We start from the raw sequence: 24,691 nt of genomic DNA on the forward strand, positions 1-24,691 counted from the left end.
TCCAGCCCCTGACATTCTGTGGTCACCAAGTCCAACCAATAACCCTACTCTGCAAGGTTCACTCTAAACCACATCCCCAAGACACCTACTCAATGTGATGCTGTGTTCAGTTTGGAGGTGGCCTGGCCCTGAGTGTTGTAGATATTTTTTCTGCAGGAATATGGAGGTGATGTTGAGGCGTGGCTGTGTGCACCTCAGGGTGATGCTGGCATCACCGAACATCTAAATGTAAGTGCTCAGAAACCCTGAGCCATGATGCGAATGGTCAAATCTGTGTAAAACGGTAGGAGCTTTGAGTTCAATTTCTGCACCTTTCTGTGTGATTTCAAGCTCATGCTTGCATCTTAGCAAAGTGCCTGTAGTAGCCAGCATCTCCTATGAAGCTATCTTATCCTATCTTATCAAAGTGCCTGTAGTAGCCAGCATCTCCTATGAAGCTATCTTATCCTATCTTATCAAAGTGCCTGTAGTAGCCAGCATCTCCTATGAAGCTATCATCCTATCTTATCAAAGTGCCTGTAGTAGCCAGCATCTCCTATGAAGCTGGGACTTCTCCAACCCGAATGATTTGATGGGTGCTGTCCATCGGCGTGCACTGTGGGTCAGCATCCTGACAAGGACTTTCAGGAGTCCAGCAGATGCTGAGGTAGTACCTTCTGCAGGAGAAAATGGCCTGTACTTTATTTCCTGGCTGTTTCTCATCTGCCAGACTCAGAGGCGAGGTTCTGTAATGCCTGACACACAGTCGGTGCAGCAAGCTGCGGGAGTTGCTAAGCAGCCACGGGAAGTGGGGTTAGCAGCACCCAGCATGGGGGCAGGATGGGATCCACTCACAGGGATCCATTTTTCAGGTGTCATCTTGGTGAGAGTGACTTTCCCAGTGTCAGCTCTGGCCCGTCCATCACAGCCGTTGTAGTTTGCAGCTTTGCACTGTAGTCAGCCGAGAGGCTGAAGACACTGGAAAGCCTGACCACAGCAGTTTGCCCCAAACCTTACAAATATTCCAGGTTCAGTCCAGGGAGACTGCCTTGGGGAAAAGGCAGGATTGGAGGCTTTCTCCCTGTGAAGGCAGTGTGGAAGCATAGGCTCCTTTCATCCCCTATTTGGTGCTTTCCGTGCTCGCCTTTGCTGCCAGACCTCGCTGCCTCAGTTTCCCAGCCATGTGAAGAGGGACTCTGCTCCTGCCTGCCATGGGGTGGGGAAGGCAGCGGGCGCTGCCCCTGGGGAACGGCCCCGGCAAGGTGCATCTCCCTGGGTGCTCTCTGCCATCTGACCCCCAAGCTGGGATGTACCACCCACAAGTGTGTGGCAGTTCTAGGGGTGTCTGTGGACCCTCCTTCAGTGATCAGGGAAGACTTCCCCCCACTGCATTCCGGTCTGTAAGCGGGAGCGGTGTGTAATGCTTGGGTTATGTGCTAATTACGACGACCCCTAGCCCGCTTTGCTGCGATGGGTGGGTAAAACAGCCTTCTCTCAAATTACCGGCTTCCCTTTTCAAAGGGAACGAGCGGAGTCAACTCTCCACTCCCTCATCTGGTTTTGCTTTTTGCTTTGTTTCGGCCCCATTATGCTGAGCGCACTGGGTTTTCGGTTGCTTCCAATTTCAAACCGAGATAAATCTACTGATAAACCCTCTGGCACACAGGGTGTCCGCTGCCAGGAGCCCCGCCTGACTCCCACCACATGGAGGACTGGGGCAAACCAGGAGCTGCGGGAGGCTGCAGGGGTGGGGTTTCACTCCGGTGAGGCTTTCAGATTGTGTTTCAGCCATTCAGCCAGCAGATAGTTGGCTGGGGTATTGCAGACCCTTTCCCCCCGCCCTCTCTCTTCTTCCTTTCCCCCTGCCCTCTCTCTTCTTCCTTTCCCCCCGCCCTCTCTCTTCTTCCTTTTCCCCCCCTCTCTTCTTCCTTTCCCCCCCTCCCTCTTCTTCCCTTCCCCCCCTCTCTCTTCTTCCTTCCCCCCCCTCTTCTTCCTTCCCCCCCCCTCCCTCTTCTTCCTTTCTCCCCCTCCCTCTTCTTCCCTTCCCCCCCTCTCTTCTTCCTTTCCCTCCCCTCTCTCTTCCTCCTTTCCCTCCCCTCTCTCTTCTTCCTTTCCCTCCCCTCTCTCTTCCTCCTTTCCCTCCCCTCTCTCTTCCTCCTTTCCCTCCCCTCTCTCTTCTTCCTTTCCCTCCCCTCTCTCTTCCTCCTTTCCCTCCCCTCTCTCTTCTTCCTTTCCCTCCCCTCTCTCTTCTTCCTTTCCCTCCCCTCTCTCTTCCTCCTTTCCCTCCCCTCTCTCTTCCTCCTTTCCCTCCCCTCTCTCTTCCTCCTTTCCCTCCCCTCTCTCTTCTTCCTTTCCCTCCCCTCTCTCTTCTTCCTTTCCCTCCCCTCTCTCTTCTTCCTTTCCCTCCCCTCTCTCTTCCTCCTTTCCCTCCCCTCTCTCTTTTTCCTTTCCCTCCCCTCTCTCTTCTTCCTTTCCCCCCCTCCATAAAGGGACTTAATTGCTGCAATAGGTCTGTGGTTAAAGAAGCTGGAGACTCTCCATCGCCACCAGAAGAAACTCCTGCCACATAATGGACAAAAACTGATGCTAAATATCCCAAGAGCTCTTTCCCTTTGGTCCTGTGTGTTTTGTGTTGACCACACAATATAGGTTTCCCTTTGTTTTAATTGTGATGAGTTCCGGGGAGAAGAAATGGATCTCTCCCTCATTTTTCTTTCTACTGTGGCCCCAGCCATCCCGATGACAGATCTTGTCATTACATGGTGTCGTTTGAGATGTTTGCACTACACCAAAAAGCAAACGGAGGAGCCTGCAGTTGAGGCTGTGGATTGAATAACAATGTTTTTCCAGAGGGAAAAAAAAAGCCAGAAAAGAATCTGTGAAGTTTTTTAATGAGAAACACGAGTCCTGCCGAGGCAGCCCAGGCACCGCTCCTGGCGCGGCGCAGCGCCGCAGCGCGTCTGTCTCCCTGCGTATCAGCCTTTGTGGCCTCTTGTGTTTCTCAGGGCTGCAAAGCCACGGAGTCATCCTCAACTTCAAAAGCAGGAGGGCTCCTGTTTTCCTGTCTGTGGTGGGTCTTCTGAGAGTCTGCGCTTGCAGCTCAGAAGACAAATCATAGCCTGGGCTGCATCAAAAGAAGTGTGGCCAGCAGAGCCAGAGAGGTGATTCTGCCACTTTGCTCTGCTCTGCTGAGACCTCACCTGGAGTACTGCGCCCAGTTCTGGACTCCTCCTTATAGGAAAGACATGGACCTGATGGAGCAGGAATGTAGGAGGGCCATGAAAATGATCAGAAGGTTGGAGCACCTCTGCTATGAGGACTGGCTGAGGGAGTTGGGGGTGTTCAGTCCGGAAAGGAGGAGGCTCTGGGTGGGCCTAATTGCAGCCTTCCAGTACCTGAAGGGGGCCTACAGGAAGGATGGAGAGAAGTTGCTTACAAAGGCCTTTTACAACATCCTGCAGTGACCATGGGTTCAAGCTAGAGAAAAGCAGATTTATATGGGATACTAGGAACAAGTTCTTTACTATGAGGGTGGTGGAGCACTGGAACAGGTTGCCCAAGGAAGTGGTTGAAGCCCCTTCCTTGGAGATATTCGAGGTGAGGCTTGACAGGTCCCTGGGTGACCTGCTCTAGTGAGGATGTCCCTGCTGACTGCAAGGGGGGGTGGACTAGATGACCTCTAGAGGTCACTTCTGCCCCAGGCCATTCTGTGAGACAGCTTTCCAGCTGCAGGCTCCTTGCTAGATCACATTGGTTATGTGTGGCTGGGAGATAGTGGGAACAATGTGTGTATGGAAGGAGAAAGAGGGAACATGAAGGCGCTTGAAATCACAGGATGGGAATCTGCTTCTTGTGAACTGCCTGCATGCTAAAGATGGTGAAAACTGCTGATGCAGGAGAGTGGAGCATCTTTGTCAGGCATCTGTCTCCCAACTGCCTTCATTTCAAGCACGAAGGCTTCTGGGGAAGTCTCTGCTATGCAGACCTCCTGCTGCCTTCCTGACTTCTAAGAAGGGTTATGTGAAAAACTAATGTGATCAAAAGGCATAAGTATTATTTAAAAGCATGATGGCTGTTCTGCAGAAGGTTTTTGTCATGCAGAATTGGTTGATTTGACTGCTTGTCAGTCAAGACCCCAAACTTCGCTGTGGGGTCTTGGCAGTGAAGAGATAATGGCAACTAAGAGCTTGTGTGTGGTTGCCTCACTTGAACTGATCTTGTCCCTCTTGAATTTTTCTTACAGTGCCTGAACACGCTGTCCTGCTCTTCTCCTTTGAAGTGTGCTGATCTTTGTGATTGATGGTGGACAATGTATCAGGGATCCCTTCTGTGATTTTGCAGGACACAGGGAAGTGGCTGTGCTCAGGAGACAGCAAGGAGTCCAGCTGCTCTGCTCTGGCGAGCCTCTGGGCTCCATGTAGCTGACTCTGTAGTTGCGTAGTTTTAAGTGTGTTGTATAGTTTGGTAGGACTAGAGGTCACAAAACAAAAACCTGATCTTTGTGTAAGAGGCAGAAAACTCACCTACCAGGAGGTGGAGTTGGGATTGGGAACTACCACACTTCAATGCTCTGCAGGTCTCTTCACTGTCAGAGCTGGTGCCTCTCAGTTACCCTCAACATGCTTCACATGTATGACAGATAAAAGCCTTGTGAGCCCCTAGAGACCTGAGTAAGCACTGGCATCTCTCATGTGATGGACCACCAGGGGGTTGGGGGCCTCAATATGCAGACAGAGTTTTGAGGGAAAAGAGCAGAACCAGCGCGGAGATGTGGGAAGCACAATGTGGCAGCAAGTGTGTCCCCACTGCAGAGCGTGGTCCTGCTGGACACCGCTGTACAGCTCGCTTTTTCTCAGCTCTGTGCAGAGAGCTCAGGGAGAAGAGTCATTTCTTTTCCCCCGTGCCACAGGGCAGGTGTTACAGCTCCTGATACAATGTACTCCAACCTCTCACTAGATGGTTCCTCTCACTTTGCAGCTTTTGGGTTGAGAGCTGGAAGAAATCTTTTCCACGTGGCATCGAGGTGTCTACCTCAGTTTTTCCTGGACGCTGAAGTTCAGCACCAACCTTTGCAAGCTTGACACTACCTCTAAACTTCCTCTTCAGAGATTGCTCTGGTCAGGGTTGGCACAAAGCTCTGGTGTGCAGTAGCTGTTTGAATGAATTCCTGTCCTGGAATTAAAGTCTCACAAAGTTTCCCAAAATGATTCTGGAATAAATTGTTTACAGGGGAGGCTGATCTGGAGTAGCAATTGCAGAATAATTCATTCTGCAATGAGTAGTTAGTTTCCTTAATAAGCTCCAAATTTTAAGCTTTATTGGTCTGGGGGGGAGGAAGGGTGGGTGGAAGGAAACCACTAAGTTTTTGTGAAGCTACTGTAGTGAGGTAAGCTGTTCAATAGTATTTCTACAATATAAAAACATATTTGGCTGTGATCTCCTTCAGGAAATTCAATAGAGGGGGAAAAAAAGAGAGAGAGGACTGTTCATTGTAAGTGGGTGCTTAAAAAGTTGGCAAGAGAGGGAACTGCTCCTGGGGTCTCTGCCCAGCCGCTGAACGGGGGCTGGAGAGCAGAAATGGCAAAATGGTGTCATCTTAAAGGTTTTTCCACTTCATGAGAGCAATTTCAATGCAGAGCCCTTTTCTATGCTTAAAAGTGAGGTTTTCAGAAGGAAGTTAATTGGCCTTTTCAGCAAATCTGTTGCTGAGGCCATTACCACAAATGCTGTTGAAATGCTTTGTAAATGTAATGTTAATTTTGCAACATTGCAAGTAACTTAGAAAGTCAGACTTTATCCCCCCTTCAAAGAAAAGGAAAAAAAAAGAGCTATTCTTAGTGGGAAAAAAAATGTCTTTTTTGGGAAGAATTTGGAGCAGATTCTCATGCTGAATCTAGGCTGCATCAGTCCCTCAGAAGGCTTCTGAGGGCCAGGAAAATTAGAACTAATAACTTCCCTATGAATTGTGGAGCTGCTATTTTAAGGTCTGATGTCTCAGGGAGGATCAGGGTGATGTCCTGCTTCCCTCCATTGCTGTGTGGTGCCCTGGTTTGATTCTGGTCCTTGTTAAGCTGCCAGCTAGTTCTGCCTTCTGCAAAATCAAAAATGTGGGAAAAAAACAAGTCAGGTGGCTCTCAGGCTTGGTTTTGATTTTCCCCATTGGTGGACTGGGTTTAGGTTTTGGTTTTGAGATTACTTGCTGCAAAGGCAGCTTTAAGTTGCAAAATGTGCATTGAATGCCATTTATCTTTGCTTGTTTGGAAAGAAAATCCAAAGCTACTGTCCAGCCTGAGACTAAGACCTGGAAAAACTGCCAGTGTGGGGGAGAGGCCACATCATGGAAAAGCAGGTCAGCAAGGGGAGCAGATATGTAGAAAGGAAAGGATGTCCATGGCTCTGGAGGAGTCTTAACTAAGACTGTACTCCAGAGTGAGCCCTTAAGCCAGGACAAAGAAGTTATGGACTCCAGCATGGGAGGCCCTCTGTTTTAGGGGTCAGGATTATGGTTTTCTGGGGCTAAGAGTTATGTGAATCACCACACAGAAAATGATGTCAGAGGGAAGAGTACTGCTTTGCATGCTTTTGACTGCAGTGAATATCAGTGATCCCTTTGTGATGACACTTGCATGGAGAGATAAGAGGCATTCTCTAATGAAAACTCTTTTATGTGCTAGAAGCCAGTTTCTCAGCTGTTGGAAATCTGGGTGGCTCCATGGAAGTTGGGAGATGACCCTAGCTCAGCCTTGCGTGTGAGTTTTGGCATCTCCCATCAGTTTCTTTGAGGCAGCTGGGGTGGTGACAGCACAGGGCTGGGTCTGCTTTGTGGTAGCCTCCACTGATGCACAAGCCAGAGACTCCAGCAACAGTGAATTTCCGCCCCATGGATGTTTCCTTTCATGCTTGAAGATAACCCTGCAACTGTTGAGAAACATCTGAGGTGTAACAAGGAACCGTGTTTGCTCCTTGTTCAGATACAGTTGCTCATGCAGAGAGAAAAGGTTTTGAGATGGTCACAGAGGTGTGTTGCTTTTCTCCCTTGACATAGCGATGGTGTGTTCACTGCTTCTACTGCATCCTTTTCTTTCTGGTTCCTCACAGCTTTAATAAAGCTCTTTATATTCAAGCTTACTCTTAAGATATACTGTAGAAGTAAAGAGAAGAGACTTGATAGCATTTTGCCACCAGTTATTACATGGGCAACACATGTTAGCAAAGATGCAGTGAACTTATCCTCTCTTCAAGCCCTTTCTATTGCTTAAGCCTACATACTGCTGCAAAAATGGCATTTGGGTTGATTTGTGTTAGATCTGAACTGTGAGCAGTGGAATTCAGCTTGCGGGGCTGTATCTTAGCAGAAGAAATCAGTCTAAGCTATACAACTGATTGTGTCTTTTCTTTCCTCCTCCAAACCGTGTGTCTTTGGAGCCAAGGGCTGAGCATCTGGGTAGATTGAAAACCCATTTGCTGGTGAGTGGCAGAAAGCTGTGGAAGGTGATACTGGAAGAGGTGGTCTTGGCTTTGGGACTAGCAACAAAGACCCTCAGAAATGGGTCTTCATGTTTGGGTCGGCAACAAAGAGCACACCAGGCTGGGGAGAAATGTCACAGATTTGGACCAGTCATCTGGAGCACAGCCTCGGTCCAGCCACCCTCTGAGAGGGTAGGGAGGGGAATCAAAACCCTTCATTTCAGACTCCTAGATAAACAAACACTAGAGATCTCTCGTAAGGGTAATAATGGAAATCACTGGGAAATTGAGCTAATACAAGGGCATCTGTGTAAGTGAATGCTTGGGACAGGGAAATGGCTTTGTCCTTTAACTCCAGTAATGCTGGAGCAGATGGGAAGCGCGGTGTGCTTCACGCATTAACTGACTTGGATAAAGAGCAAGGCAGAGGCTGGTCCTCTTGGCTGATTAGAGGTTAACACGGATAGAAACCAGAGGATTGACTCTTCATTTGCAGGAGGTGTTGTGGGATCAGAGCAGATGGCAGAGAGAGCGTCCCTCCAGCTTACTCAGCTGCTCAGAGGAGCTTACAGCTCCCTCCAGCACAAACAGCCTCACTTGCATCTCCTCTGTTTACAGCTGTAGCTCATGCTTCTTCCCTGGCCTACCTGGAGGGACTGCATTTCTCTTAAACCCGTGGTATTTGGTGTTTGAGGCTATAGGTATTTGCAGGTATGGTGCAGCCTGTTCACCTCAAATATATTCCTTTGTTATGGCTTCTTCAAAATCATCTTAGCCACAGGCACGTAATGGGCTATAAGTGGTTTTTTTTTAGCTCTGCAAAGGCAGAGGTGCTTTTCCAGAGTGGCAATGACCAGGAAAGCCATGGTGGGGGCTGAAGAGGAGGAGGACTGTGAGGGGAAAACACAGCAGAAGCCATGCTTCTGCTGGGGCAGCATCCTCCCAGCCAGCCATCGTTTTGCCTCCTTCATCCCTGCCAAGGTCTCACTCGATGGCAACACCTTTACCTGCCATCACAAAAAAAACCCCAAAACCAAAACAACAAAACAAAACCCTAAAACAAACAAAAAAAACCCCAAACAAACACTCTGGGGAGGAAGGAGGATGTGAACTCATACCAGTTCTACTCATTGACTCGCTGGAAGCCTGGATTGCCTATTTTGCAAGGGAGAAATGGCAATTGATTCAGCCTTATCCTCTTTCTTTTTGTCTGCCAGTGCTCTGAAAAGGCACATTTTATCTGTGTGTGACAACACCTGCCTAGGGTGCCTCTCATTGAGCTGTGCCGAATCAAAAGAGCAACAAGAAAAGTGGGTTTAATTGCACACATCTTCAGCGGAGTCTTTCTTGCACTGGCAGCACAAAAGGCCAGCCCCGAGCTGGTGAATGGAGCCCGGGAGGGCTGGGGCTCGTTGTACTCTCCGTTACTATCGGAGGCAGATGATTCACTTTGCTGGAGCATTGTCATGTGCAAATGAGTTCATGAGCCTATCTCCTTTCCAACTGCAAGGTCAGGGACTGAGCAATTGTCAGCATCAGCCGGCTGGAGGAATTGATCTAGAAACTGGAAAGCTTTGGGGCATTTTACTAACCTCCGCTTCCCACAGCGTGAGCGCACTGACACCTTCCTCCCGCGGATGCTGTCTGCCTTACAAATATTGACCGATTTTAAGTTCGTGTTTAGAAAGCTGCTGTTTTGAGACACGGAAATGTGACCAAGAAGGGCTTATAAATAACACTTGGTGCAGCAATTATTCGTTGCTAGTTATGGCTTTCACACAGTGGAAAAACAAATGGTTTTTCCACTAGGAGCTGGAGCTGCAGTCCATTTAATCACTAAAGAGCTTGGAATTGCTTCAGTTTAAAATACTTTTCCGCTGTGGTTTGGAAATTTAAAACAAAAATATATATTTGGGTCATGTTAACCTAGTGTATATGAACTTGCACTGAGGATTTCAGTTTACCTCCTCTGTCTGCTGAGCCTCATAAATATCCCTGTATTTGTTCCCATTTGGTTTTGCAGAGCTCCTGCCTGTCTGAAGGCAAAACTGCCCAAATACAGCCATGAAGGAGTTAGTCTAACTAGAGATGAAGTCCTGGGAGCTGAGCACTGGGCACAAGAGCAGTGATGGGCCAAGACACTGTCTGCTGAAGCTGCCCCTCTCTGGCCAGGATGCAAGAGGATGCGGCTGGTGCCTTCAGGAAGCTGCGTGGTTGGACTTTCCATCACATTGCTTCTAATGGAGGCTGCCCAAATATATCAGTCTGTTGCTAGGAGGGCACTTGAGGTTTTGATAGCCAAATGTGAGGGTGAGTTCTTTATGTACAGTGTCTGGCTGCATCCCTGAGTCCTTGCTGAGGGAAGTGGATGTGGTTGTGTGTTTCCCTCTGCAGATCCATTCCTTGCTCTGCTTTGAGGTTTCCAGAAAGACTGAGAAAAGCTTGCAGAGGAGCCACAGTGGCATAAAGAAATGTTCCTAAAGAAATGCTCCCTGTGCTACCTATCCCCATCCTCTTGCACAGCAGTGCCAATGCAGCAACTTCAGATGGTCTCTGCTGGTCCAGGGTTAGGTCCTAGAGATGGCTGCTCTTGCATGAAGACTTCCTCCCTGGCAGAATTGCACTAAGGCTTCATGGATGTCAAGTGAGTACTGTGCCTGGGAAGAGGGAGCTAATTCTTCCAAATGGCACAACTTTGTGAATGACAACTGTGACTTCTGCCTGGGGTGTAGTGTGAAATCTGGGGGATGACTGTGAGCAGCAGCTGCCAGAGGGAGCAGAGCTGAGCTCTTGAGTTCCCGGCTAGCGTTGTACCTGCGAGGTCTTCCTCTCCCTCATCCTCTTCACACTGGTGGGCTCTCAATGACATGATTATGAAACAGGGTTGTGCTTATTTCTGGAGTTTAAATTTCCACCTGTGGTCTGCATCTCTCTGAACTTCAGATGTTACAATGTAAGCTTGACCATTTGCTTTATCTTCAGTGGTTTGATGGATGACCCAAAACTAGGCAATCTCCACAGTCACCCTGATGGTGAACTGGAGCTGCAGGGCAGGCGAGTATTTTCTCCTGATGAGTAGCTTGTGGACATCTGGCCTAAAAATGCACAGCTGAAAGACTCTGGCTGATCTTACAGAATTGCAAAGCTCCTTTTGGTTGAGTAGATTTAAAGATCAAAGAATTCTCCATCTTGGCTAAAGATACTTCTGTTGAAGTCTTAACAGTCTTCTCTTAATAGCGAAGTCTCCTGCACTGGTGTTCCTGGTAAAGGCTTGATCCTCTGTTTCAGAGCCCAGGGATGTCTTCTGGATCTGTGCTCCTCCCAGCCCACAGGGTTTATCAGCTCTAAAGGAGAGTGTTGCCCAGCTTGTGGGTTTGAAAGTGTCACTGATGTGGAGCTCACCATCTTCCAGAGGGCATTTATAGGGTCTGTTTTAACTTAAATCAAAGGCACAATGTCCTGCAGTACTAATGCAAGGTCCTTGCTCTGGTGTTTTGTTCCCTTTTGATGGTTAAGTGGGATTGGGAAGGAGATGTGCTCATTATACCCTGTGTGCTTGTGAACATTTGTGGCACCTTTTTGTGCTCTTTCTGGGGCAGAGATGAACACTCAACTCGTTCACAACCTGGATCAGAGACACATCTACTGGGAAGCAGCCATGGTAAAAGGAAGGGGGGCTGTATTGGGGCAGAGAGCAGGCAATGTAATTTTGGAGGGGCAAACCTAGTCTCCAGTGGGGCATAATATGTCTCTTCTATGGTTTTCAAGTCCTGGCACTGTCACTTTGCTGGCAGCAAATCAAACACCAAGTTAGCTTATGTTAAGGAACAGAAGATGAAGCACTAGATAAGCACTTAGCTGTAGGAGCATCTGAAATTGAAACACACAGAGAGGACAAAGAGGAGAGTGGTGTTGCTCTTGGTGCTACCCAGACTCCACACCTGCATCCAGGGCTGTGTTTCTCTTTGCTGGAGTGTCGGTACTGCTTGCCTCATGGATGCAAGATGGATGAAGAGGAGGGTAGGGTGACAGCTGTCCTTCTCCAGAGTGACCTCTAGCTTCTTGTGTGGACCAGGAGTGAGTGCTTTGATGGATAATGGAACAGACACACCATAAGCTCCCTTTTAACCACCAATCCTTTCTGGGACGGTGATACCTGCTGCTGCTGGTCTGGCATACTCAGCACCCACAGATGCTGGGATGCAGACCTGGCTGCAGAGCAGGGCGTGGCATGGTATTTCAGGCTGACCTCCCATTGATGTAAACATTGCCAAATAACATCTCTGTTCACACCAGCTCCTTTCTCTCCCCCTCATCACGACTAAGCTTTTGATAAATGTTTTGTACACAGTTCCTAATTTATCTTAAATAGACCTGCTGCCACCAGGGATAATATCTAACCCAACACTTGACTTAGGGCTTGAGTGGCAAATGAAGATGGCAGTTGCTGACAGACTGAACAGTTCTGTTCAGTGTGCAGGCTCTGGCTGTGAGTTGTGAGGACCAGCTCTCAGAGGGCATGGGCAAGCACAGTTTTAGGGTGTATCAGAGCAACCTGGGAAGTATCTGGACAAATTTCCTGTCCTGAGGAGGTGGATTCAGACTAACGCTGATGTATTTTCAGACGTAACACCTGTCTGAAACAGGTTATTCAGTTGAGTGTGTTTCTCCAGCCTTGTGCCAGTTTGCCCCAAGTGGGGTCTGGCCCATGATCCTGCTGAAGTAAGCATTTCCAGGCAGTGCTTATGGCCAGTAGTTTGTCGTAGAGGGTTGCACATTGATGTGCGTATGTGCCTGCGGGTGTGCACACGCATATGTGCATACGTTCTTGCTCAAGAACCTGGCTTCCAGTCCCTTCAGTTGTGCAAAAGTAAACTAGGGAGAAACTGGCAGTGAGTTGGAGCTGCCTGCCAAGCACTGCAGACCAGAGAAGTGGTAAAACATAAACACTTTGGAGTTTATCCTCAGGATTTATATAGTTTGGCTGCTGGAGGATGGATTCATGTGGAACAGGGGGCGGGGGGGGGGGGGGTTTCGTCAGCCTTTGGCTTTACCACTCCTGCAGCGCTGAACCTGGCACCTCCAGTAGTTGTGCTTCCACTGCCGGCACCGTGTGAACGAGAGGGTAGTGCAGGGTTGTCCATCCCTCCCCTCCTGCTACGCTGGCCATGTGGGGTGGAGTTTGGGTGATGACAGCAGAACAGGTCTGCTTTCCCCCGCCCTATGCCAAAGTAAAAACAGACCTCCTTGATGCTTAATCAGATTTGAATGTGGGTTTTGGCGTGGCTTTAAAGAGACTGGCAGTGAATAGCTGGTTTTGATGCCATTTATTAAAAACCTCTGGTAGAATTTGTCTCGGGAAGTCCTGCTGAGAGCTGGCAAATGCACAAGGGTTTGATACAGTTAATGTATTTTAATCTTCGCCCCCCCACCCCTTCTCCTTTTCTGTTGCTAATTGTAGGGCTCTCAGCTGTCTGCTGCCTTCTCCTGGGAGACTGCAGGTTCCACAGGGACCTCTGTATGAACATGGGCTTAATAAGGTTGCAATAGCACAGAGAGAAGTAAGCGTCCTCTTCGGGGAAGAGGGCCGGGATGGGCAAGCCACTAGGTTCTGGGTACCATGCTAAGCTCTGCTATGGGGGCAGTGCATGGCCCTGGACATGCTAGCTAGCAATGCAGGAGTCAGACAGATGAACAGGGGAAACAAAGATAGCCTCTTTTTCATGTGTCTGGGCAAGTGCAAAGTGTTGAACTTCCTCAGCAGCCAGCTCCTGGAGAAGGCCTCCTCGGGCATTGAGACTGGGGTCAATGGACATCCAGCCTTTTTTCTTACTGTCTTAATCCTTTGCTGTCTTGATGCAGCCACTTGGACCTTGAACCCGAGGACTTTCTGAGCTCATTTCCCGCTCGTCACCTGTATTTGAGGCTTGTTGAGACTCTTTTACATTGTTCATGCCCTCCAGCAGGGTAGGGGCTGTGAGGACCACTGTAACATTTATGTGTTTGGGCTGTCCCTGTAGCCCTGTGCACAGATCGTGCCAATGAGCGGCTGGCTCTCTGGCAGCAGTGTTTTGGGGAAAGCTCAAGGGCTCGCAGCAAATGTTGTGGAGCTCAAGAAACAGTTTCCTTGCAGCCCATGGTTCAGGCTGTATGTTGGTCTGTTCCTGCTCCTTGTTTCCTCTTTGTGGAAGAGTTCAGAGCTTTGTCCATGCCCTGAAGTACTCTACCTGGCTGAGCTAGTGAAGTTAGAGTGGCATTGCATTTAATTGGTGAGGGCTTTTTTGTCTGCCTCATTAAAGAAAAGAAAATGCAGCCTTTTTTCTGCCAGCCCTTGCTCATGTGAGTTGCAAATTCAGCGGGAGGGAGGTGTGGATGAAGATGACTCCCAGGAGAGAAACAGTCTGAGAGACTCTTAAACAAATGGGAACTGAGCAGCTTTGCTCTTCCCCTGAGGGTTTGACTGTTAAATAAACTCGCCGATGAGTCTGGCTACACGTGTGTGTTGATGCAGAAGTGTGTTCCTACTTGGGCTGGGTGTTACTGGGTGCAAGCCAGTGGGGTGGCATGCCTTGGGTTGTGCGCTCCTTGACATAGCGATACATCAGCAGCCGTGGCTGCCTTGTTCTCCTCCCGGAGTTTGCACGGGCGGTCGTGGTTTGAGCGAAGCTGATGTGATCTTTCTCTTTTCTCCTCTCCTTCTGCAGGGTTCCACCTCAGTGGGACAGTAACGGAGCCAGCAACCGCGACAGAACCAGAGATGACTTACAAAGTGGCCATCAGCTTCGACCGCTGCAAAATCACCTCAGTAACATGCGGCTGTGGGAACAAGGACATTTTTTACTGCGCCCATGTCGTGGCGCTTTCACTGTACAGGATCCGCAAGCCAGACCAGGTCAAACTCCGTCTTCCCATCTCAGAGACCCTTTTCCAGATGAACAGGGACCAGCTTCAGAAGTTTGTTCAGTATCTGATCACGGCTCACCATACTGAGGTGCTGCCCACTGCCCAGAAATTGGCTGATGAGATCCTCTCATCCAACTCGGAGATCAACCAAGTGCATGGTAATTCCTGCCTGCCCCCTGGGTGTCTCAGCACTGATTCACTGCATCTGGGGCTAGGGTGGTGGTTTCTTACTGACAATGGTGACCTTTGTTTTGCAGTGTTTGTCTGTTGTTGCACAGAGAGAAATGGCAGTGTCAGACTGATGTTAATGGATATTGGGACTGTATCAGCTTTGGCCGTGTGTCCCCATTCTGCCCTGTGTTCTCTGTGTGTCAAACACTGTCTTCAACAGTCAAGAGAAGGGAGAGAAGACAGGCTGGCAGTGTGCAAGGCACAGTTTAGAGCAGGCTGGAGAAGCCAAAGGTGAAAGAACGGAGGACATTTAGTCTCCAACACAGAAGGACGTAGTTCTGAGACCCTGAGGAGCAGGGGATGCAGTGGAGGCATGGCTCCTCCAGCATGCAAGGACATGGTTTCAGCCCAGCCCTGCACGTTGCTAAGTCAGATGTGGCTGAGCCTGTGGGAGATAAAGCTTTAATCTCCATGGGCGTTAATTTGTTCATAATAAATGAGTGCTGCTATCCTGACCTACTGCACAAAGGCAGCAGGAATGTGTCCTGGGGCTTTGTTTGGAAGATGCTTTTGATTTCATCCTCTGGAAAGCACTGGCTGAGGGATGATGACCATCCCAGCCCTGCTCTGGTTTTCCACTGGCCCAGGAGGTGACCCAGACTCCTTGGGGACTTGCCCTGAGACTCCCTTCATCAGCCCAAGCCAGGCACTCCTGCTGTGTCTTTCCAAGGGGCCCAGGAACTGAGGTTGCCCAGGGTCTGCAACAATGAGGCACTCCCCACCGTGCCTGTCCCACCAGCTGTAGAGCAGAGATAATAAACACTTATCTGCCACGGAAGGGCGTTGCGGGGATTAACACATGCCTGTTAAGTGCTCTGAAGATGAAAAACCCCATATGCAGCCTAAAATAGGATCTGGACTGGTTGAATCCACATGTAGAGGTGAGACCACAGGTCTCCCTCCTCCACAAGGGTGATGGCAGCTCTGATCTTAGCCGTTTCCGCCTCCCTCTATCTGTTTATTCCTTCTCCTACCTTGGTAGAGACTTTTGTCTCCTCCACCGGGCCACATCTGCATCTGTGGTTGTGCTCTAAATTACTGGCTTTTGCAGGAGGGGGCTTCTCATTTTCTTCTCATATTATTTCCTTATTATTAGGAAATAATAAGGAGCTGTGGTACTGCAAGAATCTGGTGAGGTCTGTTCCCTCCCTGAGATGATCTACTGAAGCTGAGGTTGGGCAAGATCCCTTCTTGGCCATTGTCTGAGGCTGCTTTCTCCTAAGCAGATTGGAGAAAAGCTTTTAAGGCTCTGAGTATTTATTGCTCTAGAGTCAGCAAAAGGCTGGTGATTGAGAGTGTTAGAAAGACACAGATGTTGGCTCTGGTTCAATATTTGCCTCTTGTTTTTAGGAGTGGTTTTAAAACAAAACAAAAAACTGAAAGCAAAAATCCTCTGTCCCTTTAGGCTCATGCAAATTCATGTGCTTTTGAGGTGAGGTGACAGATATATGTTGATTTACCCAGCAGAAGGTGGCACCTCTCTGACATCCATGTGGCTGCCTAGCTGGGGTCATGAGTGAGTAGACACCTCTGCAAACAGCCTTGTCTCATCATGGAGGAGGATGTAGATCAGCTTTAAGATGAGATGATTTGAAGGTGATCTGAAAATGATTTAAAACTCACAGATGTTGCATCCTGTGAAAAGGAAGACTCAAAAAACCTCACAGTCAAGTTCAGAGTGATGTTGTCCAGGGCTTCAGCTCCTGATCCTGGAGAGTGTTGTAAGCTTTGCTCTCCTTGTCTTGCAGTGAAGTACAGCCACATTACAACAGCATTGCTCAGCTGCTTGAGCAACAAGCACAGGGTGAGCAAGGGCTGCAGGTGTATGTGGCTGAGTATATGGGAGTGATTTTGGGGCTCCAGTTGACAGGGATGCAACTTTCTCTCCTGATTTGCCCTTCACAGCTGTGGTTCACACATTCATGAGGAGTTACTGATCCTTGGATTTTAAATTCTTCAAAGTATGCTTTACTTAGAGCTTTGTGTGTTATATGCATGTTTTGGGCTGTGTCTAGTTCAGACCCTCGGGGGTCACATCTTCTTTAACCTTGAGCTTAAGACCAAGGTGGCTTTTGGCAGGCTGTCTTCTGCAGCCCAAACAGTAACCCAGTGTGTGCATTGGACATCTGAGATCATTTCACCTTAGAGCAAGAATGGTCTCTCCAGAAATCCTTTCTTCTTTCCCCTGTAGAGCTTCAGATCAGTGTCGAGTCTTCCCCACCTGCCTCTGGTTACTGAAAGGGCTGCACCTTCTATGTCAGTGGTGAGCACGTAAGATGGAGGAGGTGATTCTGCTCCTCAGGAGCACTCCAGGCTGGCTGAGAAAATGCCCCTTGTGCAAGGGGACGGTCTGGTTTTGTAAAGCAAGGCTTTCAAGGTTGCTCATTCTTCCCCGACTCCTGCAGCCTGAGCAGCTAAGAAAATTCCAGGCCATTGTCTGGCAGGCTCATCTCAGGGTGTCAGGGCTTTGTTCCTTGCAGGAGCCTGTAGCCGCGGGCTGTGCACCACATGCCATTCCTCCCGGCTGCCTTCCTAGAAGGAAATGCAAACTATCCAGTAATGATGGAGTCTCGGAGCGCAGCCAAGGCACTCGCGTGTTCTCAAAGGATTCAATCTGAGCAGAGAGCCTCGGTGTGCCTGCTGCTCTGCTCCCCACTTGACCTCTGCCTGCTTAAGTGGGTCACGTTTCTGCTCTCATAGTTGGTTGCAAAGGGCAGCAGGCTCACTGCAAGAGCGTCTCACGTGTCTGACACCTCCATGCTCGGTGTCTGAAGTGGCAGCTGGAGTGAGGAGACTGGGGTGGGTTTCAGTGCTGCTGTGTCCCCTTCCTGAGTGTGTTCCTGCTGGGGGACAAAGTCAGTGGCATGGCTGTCTGGCATGGAGCAAGGCTGCAAGGTTGTCGTTGTGCCTGCAAATGTTGCTTATGGCTGCCTGACCTTTCCTGGTAGGGTGGCTGCTGGTGGCAGCCAGGACTTGCAGCTGGGAGAATTTGGATTTAACAGAACATCTGGTGGAGGCCACCGTGGCACTTTGCTCCCCCCATCATCTCTGATTTGCCATGGGGTCAGCCTGGCTTGGGGAAAATGCCAGCTGAGGAAGTGGCTCGGGGCCACCATGGTGGGATATACTGAGAATAGGTGCAGCTTTGCCAGTGGAGATTCCATGCTCTGTCAGGATGAAACATGGAAAGAATATCATGTTCTGAAGTGCGAATGAGGAACAGAGAGTGATTGCTTTGGTCCAGTGAGGCATTGCAGAGAGGGCCAGGAGCTATATGAGAAGGTAGGGCTGTGAAAAACTGCTGAAATAGGAATTGTAGGCAGAGAGGGAGATTTTGGATGCAAATGCAAGCGGTGTGGAAGAGGAGGAATTTGGAATCACCAATGAGTCCTAACAGCAGTGCTGGGTTTCTGCTGTCTTGGGGATCCAGCACCGTGCAGCAGCAAGTGTGCAGGGTCCAAGCCATCCAGCAGACCTGGGAGGTGCCATTTGTCTCCTCCTGTGTTTTGATGCCTGCTTGTAGGGAATTACTCAAATTTATTTTATGAGGAACATGAGACTGGTATGTGATGTACAGAAAAGTCAGTTGCTGTCTGAAATACATCCATTGAACCTAACTGGGGTGTCTGGGCTAACACTAGGTTCTTCTTAAGAGCAAAAGCATCTGTAGCCAGGGAGGGCGAAGAGGCTGATAGAAACCACTGAAGGGCCAGAGATGGTGGCCATTAAATTATTCAATTAGAAGCCTAAAGGCATGGAGGGGCAGCTCTGAGGACTGACCTGTGGGCCTAGAAGATCTGTGGCTTAGAAATACCCTTTGTGTATCATCAGTGCAGTCTACTGCTTCCTTGGGTAAGGAGCAGGAGGTTTTGGTAGGCCTGGGGTTTGCAGCTTGGTAACTTGGCCTGCTTGAGCAGTACTTGGATGTGACAAAGAAAGCTGCTGCCCTTAGCACTGGAGACATGGTTGGGGTGGTGTGTCTGCCCCACAGAAACACCAGTGAGTGACAGTGTCTGTGGTGCTCACCTGATGCCATCAAAAGGCCTGGGATGCTCTCAGCCAGAAGTGGGGGAAGTCATAAAACCTCTGCTGTCTTACAGTTCAGGAGAAGTTTCCTCTGAGGATGAGCCAGCAAAAAGTCTGTGTGAATCACTTAAGGGGCCTCTGTGGTCCTGCATGGTCTCTGGAGCTTCTTTGGAGGAAAGGATCTTCAGAAAACTCAGTGGGATGGTCTCTCAGGCTTTGGCATAGGAAAACTAGCTTTTTATCAAGAGCCCTAAGGACCCCTCTGCTTCTTTTATCTCATATGTATTCTTGACCACCTTGAGCCCTTCCTTCAGCTTCTGGGCTAATCCTATCCTTTATCTGTTGGCACGTCTTGTGCCTTGTGCACAGCAAGTTGACTGCCTGGTGGACTGTGTGGGAAGTCTCTGTCTGCTTGTCCTGTTGTGCTAAGCCAGCTTGAGAAGTCCTCAGGTGGTCTTTCTTTGAGATGATCCCATGGCAGGCAGCATCTGGAGGGCAGCACTGGTTTTAAGTTCTGCCTTCCTACTGGGGAGGAGGAGAAGGTCAGGTCTCCAGGGGATTCATGTTCTGGTTTGCTGAGCTGATGGGAATTCAAAGTAAAATAACACACCTGAGTGCTGGAGAGAAAGTCCCTGTTGGCAGCCCTTCTCTCTTGTCTTTGAGAGCTGCTGGGAGTGCCAGATGACCCCAGACCACCTGTGTGGGGCTTGACAAGTGGCTTCCAAAGACAGCTGGACCTGATGTTGGTACCAGCTGGACCCAAGAGCTCCAGGCCACTGTGCTGGGAGCCAGTCCAGCTTCACTTATCCCATCGCTGTCAGTTGCCCTGGAGGCTCCATCCAACCTCCCTCCCCTTGAAAAAGAGCTGTGATCCTCGGTGGAGCTTTACTTCTCGCTTTGCTGCTATTTTTAATTCCTCTTGGAGTTCATTTCCTTTCTGGTGCCTGGTTATTTTCTCTCCAAGGTTTTCTGCTGTTTGTTTACTTGTCCATGTCCTCCCCACCCCCTGCCCTGAGCTGTTCCTTCTTGTCTGTTTTCTCTCTGGACGCCGGCGAGTCAGCCCAGAGGCGTTCAGCAATGCCACCACGTGTAGTCATGAGATGGCCCTTGTGAACTGCCACCACGACGGCCAGCCCTGCTCTAGGCAGCTGTGACTTGGCTGCCTGGCAGAGCCCTCCTTCACACTGCTGACCCCAGGGCCACCAAGTCCAGGCCCTGAGCTACCAGCGGGTGCTGAGCACAGTTCACCGAGACAACTTCAAGGGAGATGCTAGGACAGCCACCTGCATCCCTGGGTTGCTTTTACCATCAGCTTATCAGCTGCAGGCACTGGTTGAAAATAATAATTACCTATTTTAATTTGTGACTTTGCTCCTGCTCTGGGTGAGATGCTCTGGGAGTGCTTCCCACACTGCCCAGCTGACATATCTCACCATCTTGGGGTCAGTAGCTTGTGTTTGGGGCTGTACCAATGCCTCTGCACGATTCACAAGGTCTCATCACCTTCTCAGTTCTGGACACCTGCTGCTTTTCAGTCAGGGAGTGTCTTTTGTTTTCTTCCTGTCGAGCAGCTAATTTGTGAGCAAGGTGTTGAATTTTCAGTGTCTGGCTAAGCTCTGTTTGCTAATTTGTAGATTTTTCCAGTCCTCCTTTTTCAGTCCTTTGTATCCACCTGAAGGTGTTTCACTTGGCTCTCAAACAGTTAAACTCCAAGCCTGCCTCGAAGGGGTGAGGGGGGGGGATGTGTTTGGGAGTATGATGGATTGCATTTTTATCTCTGTTTCTACAGCCAGTGTAAATGGTGCTGGTGAAATGCCCTTTCCACTGAAGATGTGCATTTTCCTTAAACCTGACTCCAACAGGACCAAAATCCAGCACATCTGAAAGAGGGCTCTTTGGAGCAGGAATGCTGCTATATGAGAAATGCGTTACGCAGGCACTGGGCTGTTTTACATGCCGTTCCCTGCTCCTTTGGAGCCGAGACATGGAATCACTCATCGACTGCGTCACAGCATGCCGCTGTCGAAGCCCCCATGGTGTGAACGTTGGCAAGGGGAAGTGGACAAATCCTGCCATTAATATTTAAACCCGGCACAAATCCCGTTGTTTGCTCTTAAATGTTTATCCAGCTCCCCGGTGTAATTGGGCAGCCCATTATCTGCCGGGCTGCGCCGCACGTGTGGGGATCTGCGCTTACAACCTCCCTCGGAATCCTTTATAGGAGAGCAAAACGCATTTACAAGCAAATTTGGGCTTTGTTTGGAGGCGCGGGAGGCGCGTTACTAATTTGGTGGCGGCCCGAACCCCAACGTGTGAAGTGCTCAATGTGTTGCGTGGGAGGAGGAGGTTTTATTTAGCTGCGCGCTGCTTTCCTCGCTGCTTTCCTCGCCGCTTTCCTCGCCGCTTGGGCTTTCCACCGCTCACGCTACGTGTGAGCAGCGAGTGCCGAGGGGAGACCTAGGAACTCCAAATAAAGGCAGCCACCTTTGCAGCTTGCTAACTCCTCAACCTTTAGCTGTGACCTCAGCGAGGGAGCAAGGAGGAGCTGAGTTTAAGTGAGATGGGTCGTCCCAGGCATCGGGGCCCTCTTGGCCCTTCGAGATGTTGGCAGGTGACCCTGTAGAGGCATCCGCGATGACTGCCTGGTCTGGATAGCTGCAGCTGGGAGCAGTGACTAGGATGGCAAGGAGGAGAATGTTAACAGCAAGAGTGTCTGGGATACTTCGGCAATGGGGCCGGATAAGTGCTGGTGGTAGACAGATTAGTCATCGGTTCCTGATAGGGGATAATCGCTGGCTTGTCTGCTTTTTATCTGTGAGATAAGCACAGGGTTGGGGGAGGGAAGAGCTGAGATAGCCCGGATGGACTGTCCTGGTTTAGTGGTCTCTTGTGGCTTACGACAGGGCTGTAGGCAAGAGCCCTCATGCTCTTCCCAGGGGCTGTGATTTCCTTTCTGCTGCTTCAGCTCCCATCCCAATTATGTGGTTGTGTTGTCTATAAATTATTCTGCAGAGGGAGCAGCAGCAGCATCCCATGCCTTCAAGCGCAGGGCAGGCTGCGCCTCCAGCTTGCTGGAGCTGCTTTTGGGCAGAGATTGTTAGCAGAAATTAAAGGAATTTTGTAAAGGACATTAAATACAAATAGCTGTATCTTTACTGGGTCAGGAGCATTCTCAGCCTTTGCTGGAGGATAAAAACCCTTTGGGTTGATGTCCTCTTACAAGCCAGAAAAAAACAGTCATCCTGCTGAGCAGACATCCTGGAGCTTGATTTTCCTGAATTGCGTTTGAGTTCCTTGTTCGGAAATGCATGAGGCTGGGGCGTGCACAGTATCCCAGACTGTTTCTGCGTGAAAGAGATGTTTGCTCCCCAGCTACATCTCAGTCAAGTGGGGAAGAGATCATTAAGATTTAATTGGGAACATGTTGGCTACAGCATCCCTTGGCTGTTGGTACAGCACCTCGCATTTCCCACACTGTCTTTCTCGCTTGAAAGGGAGACAAGACAGGAAAAGCAGACCAAAGTGGAACTGAGCCACCCCGGTGCTTCCTTGGCACCGGTTTTCTCTGAGGAGTTTCTACAGGGTCGGAGTCAAAATTGAGGAGCGAAAAAGCAGAGTTTTTCCTGTTTGTGCTCGTGGCTGCTTGCTGGAGCTGTGCAGCTGCCTTCCCCCATGAGCCCAGGAAGCCAGGGCAGTGTTTGGGGGGAAAAATGGGAATTGAAAGGGGTAAGGCAAGGGGAGGTGGATCCAAGCTGTTTAAAGCACTTCTGGGTTGGTGTGTGCTTTTCTTTTCTTTTGTTTTTAATATCTGAAAGATGAAATACAGCCTGGGAACACATGTGTGTGCCTGCTGAAGGCTGTGCTCTGGTAACAGGTTGCTCTTTGAAGGTTTATTGATCCTTCTTTCTTTCCAGCAGAGGATCTCTCCCAGTCAGGTACACTGATGCATAGGGACTGATCCCCTGTCTTAATGGAAATGAGAGGCAGGACCAGGTGTTTAACCTGGGGCTCTGGAGCCCCCATGCAGTGGTACCTTTGTTCCTAACGTGAGGAAGGGCTTGTAGGAATTGGAGCTTTACTGATGCTTAAACAAAATGGTGATGTGGAGCAGAAGAAGGAGCACCCGAGGTGATCCCTGGAGTTAGTCAGTGCTCCGGGCTCTGCAGCTGTGCTGCCTGCACCCTTGAGGCTTTGGCGGAAGGCAGGTCCCTGTTGGTCTTCAGCCTCCTTTCCTGTGGGGTGCAGAGGAAAGGATAGATTTTAACCCTGTGGTGAGGATTCCTCCTGATGGCTGCTGCTACCACTGTGGAAGGAGAGCATGATGCTGAAAGCTGGGGCTCTGCCTGGGAACCTGTTTGGCTATGTCTTACCTGAGCTGCTAAAATAGAGGTGGGTTCATGTGAAATAGAGGTAGGTCCACTTTTTGATGGTGGAACTGCTGACCCTACTGCTATAAACAAAGTTGTCTCTCTTCCCTCTCCATCCCCACAGGCGCTCCTGACCCCACTGCTGGGGCCAGCATCGATGATGAGAACTGCTGGCATTTGGATGAGGAACAGGTCCGAGAGCAGGTGAAGCTGTTCCTATCTCAGGGAGGGTACTACGGCTCGGGGAAGCAGCTCAACTCTATGTTTGCCAAGGTGAGGAGGAGCCCTCTGCTCTCTGCCCTCTGTGCTTGGCATGTCACGTACCTGGCAGCTCTCCGGCTGCCCTGGCGTGGTGCCCATCACAGCTGGGAATCTCTACTCCAGTGCCTTCTTGCCCGGTCGCAGAGCAGGCAGTTGTAATCCAGGCTGTGGGTCAGGCCCGGGTTTTCTCATCCATGCTCCTGACAGGTCCCTTCATCCGAAGCAACGGGCTTGCCACGATCTCTGCATGAGGAAGGGCTTTCCCCCATCTCTGTGTAAGCACCCAGGGGAAGAAGCCCAACTCTGCAGAGCCTACTGAGGCCATGGAGAGGTGGCACCAGCCTGTGGGCTCTTCTGGTTCTTTGCAGAAAGGCCATGTTCTCATGGTCTTGGTTGCCTGTCCTCTTCACACCCTAGACTGTGGCTGCTACTCAGCTGGGCTCCAACCAGCCACATCACAGCCATTGCATGAGTGTTAAAATGTGTGAGTGTACATTACGCACATACGCATATGAGTGTATTTGCTGTCTGGATCCCCAGACTGAGGGAGCTGCAGGCTGCCAGCCAGGTGATCCTGTCTTTAACACTGCCAAGGGACCGTGGTTTGTCTCACCAGACCTTCTGTCTGTCCTTTCCAGGTGCGGGAGATGCTGCGCATGAGGGACTCCAACGGGGCCAGGATGCTGACACTGATAACAGAGCAGTTCATGGCTGACCCTCGGCTCTCCCTATGGAGGCAGCAGGGGACAGGCATAACAGAGAAGTGCCGGCAGCTCTGGGATGAGCTGGGTAAGGGTTGTGGCCTTGTAGAGAGCAGCAGCAGGGTTACCTGGGCTGCTGGGCCAGCAGATGTTGTCCCAGAGGAATTTGGGGCTCTTTTGGGGAGCAGAGTTCCTGAGAGATTCCAGGAGCTTATTCTGTCTGGATCAGGTCCAAACTACCCACTTCAACACCTTAACCCAGTTACTCTCTTGCAAAGGGGTCGAGGATGATGGGCATGCAGAGCATGGCTGCTCCCATACTTGCAGCAACCTAGTGTTTGATGTGCTGCCCTAAGGCTTCTGTGAGTGAGGGCATGGGCTGGTGAGCCCCAGGGGCTGGGTGTAGCCTGTACATGGAAGTGCCATTCTTGGGAAAATCAGGATCCAGACAGGGAAGGGCAGGTTCTAGAGGCTCATCCCATCAGATTTTCTGCCTGTTGTGGCACACATTTGCAGGGTGAGGGGGGCAGGCTGGCCAGCACAGAGCCTAGCTTTAAGGGAAATGCAGTTCTGGGTAATTCTATCTAAGCACCTTAGACACCAGCTCATCTGGCTGACTGTAATATCATTAGAATAAAACATTTAGATGACGTGGGCCCAGGGAGGTTGGTTGTGTGATGGAGTTAACCCAGTGATTCTGGGCTCTTCTGGACATCTGGCATCTTGGGTTGAATAGTTTGGCTATGAGTTTTATGA

General features: G+C 49.9%; 1 protein-coding gene across 1 annotated transcript in view; it reads left to right on the forward strand.

Moving 5' to 3' along the window:
- The window catches only part of ZSWIM5 (zinc finger SWIM-type containing 5), a 105,337-nt gene that overhangs the window by 60,748 nt on the left and 19,898 nt on the right, over nucleotides 1-24,691 (forward strand). Inside the window, exons 2-4 of the mRNA XM_064147689.1 lie at nucleotides 14,151-14,507; nucleotides 23,098-23,246; nucleotides 23,873-24,023. Of these exons, the coding sequence (XP_064003759.1) occupies nucleotides 14,151-14,507; nucleotides 23,098-23,246; nucleotides 23,873-24,023 (657 nt within the window). The remainder of the gene's footprint in view (nucleotides 1-14,150; nucleotides 14,508-23,097; nucleotides 23,247-23,872; nucleotides 24,024-24,691) is intronic.

This window comes from Pogoniulus pusillus, chromosome 8 (genome assembly GCF_015220805.1).
Source record: "Pogoniulus pusillus isolate bPogPus1 chromosome 8, bPogPus1.pri, whole genome shotgun sequence".
Classification (NCBI taxonomy): Eukaryota; Metazoa; Chordata; class Aves; order Piciformes; family Lybiidae; genus Pogoniulus; species Pogoniulus pusillus.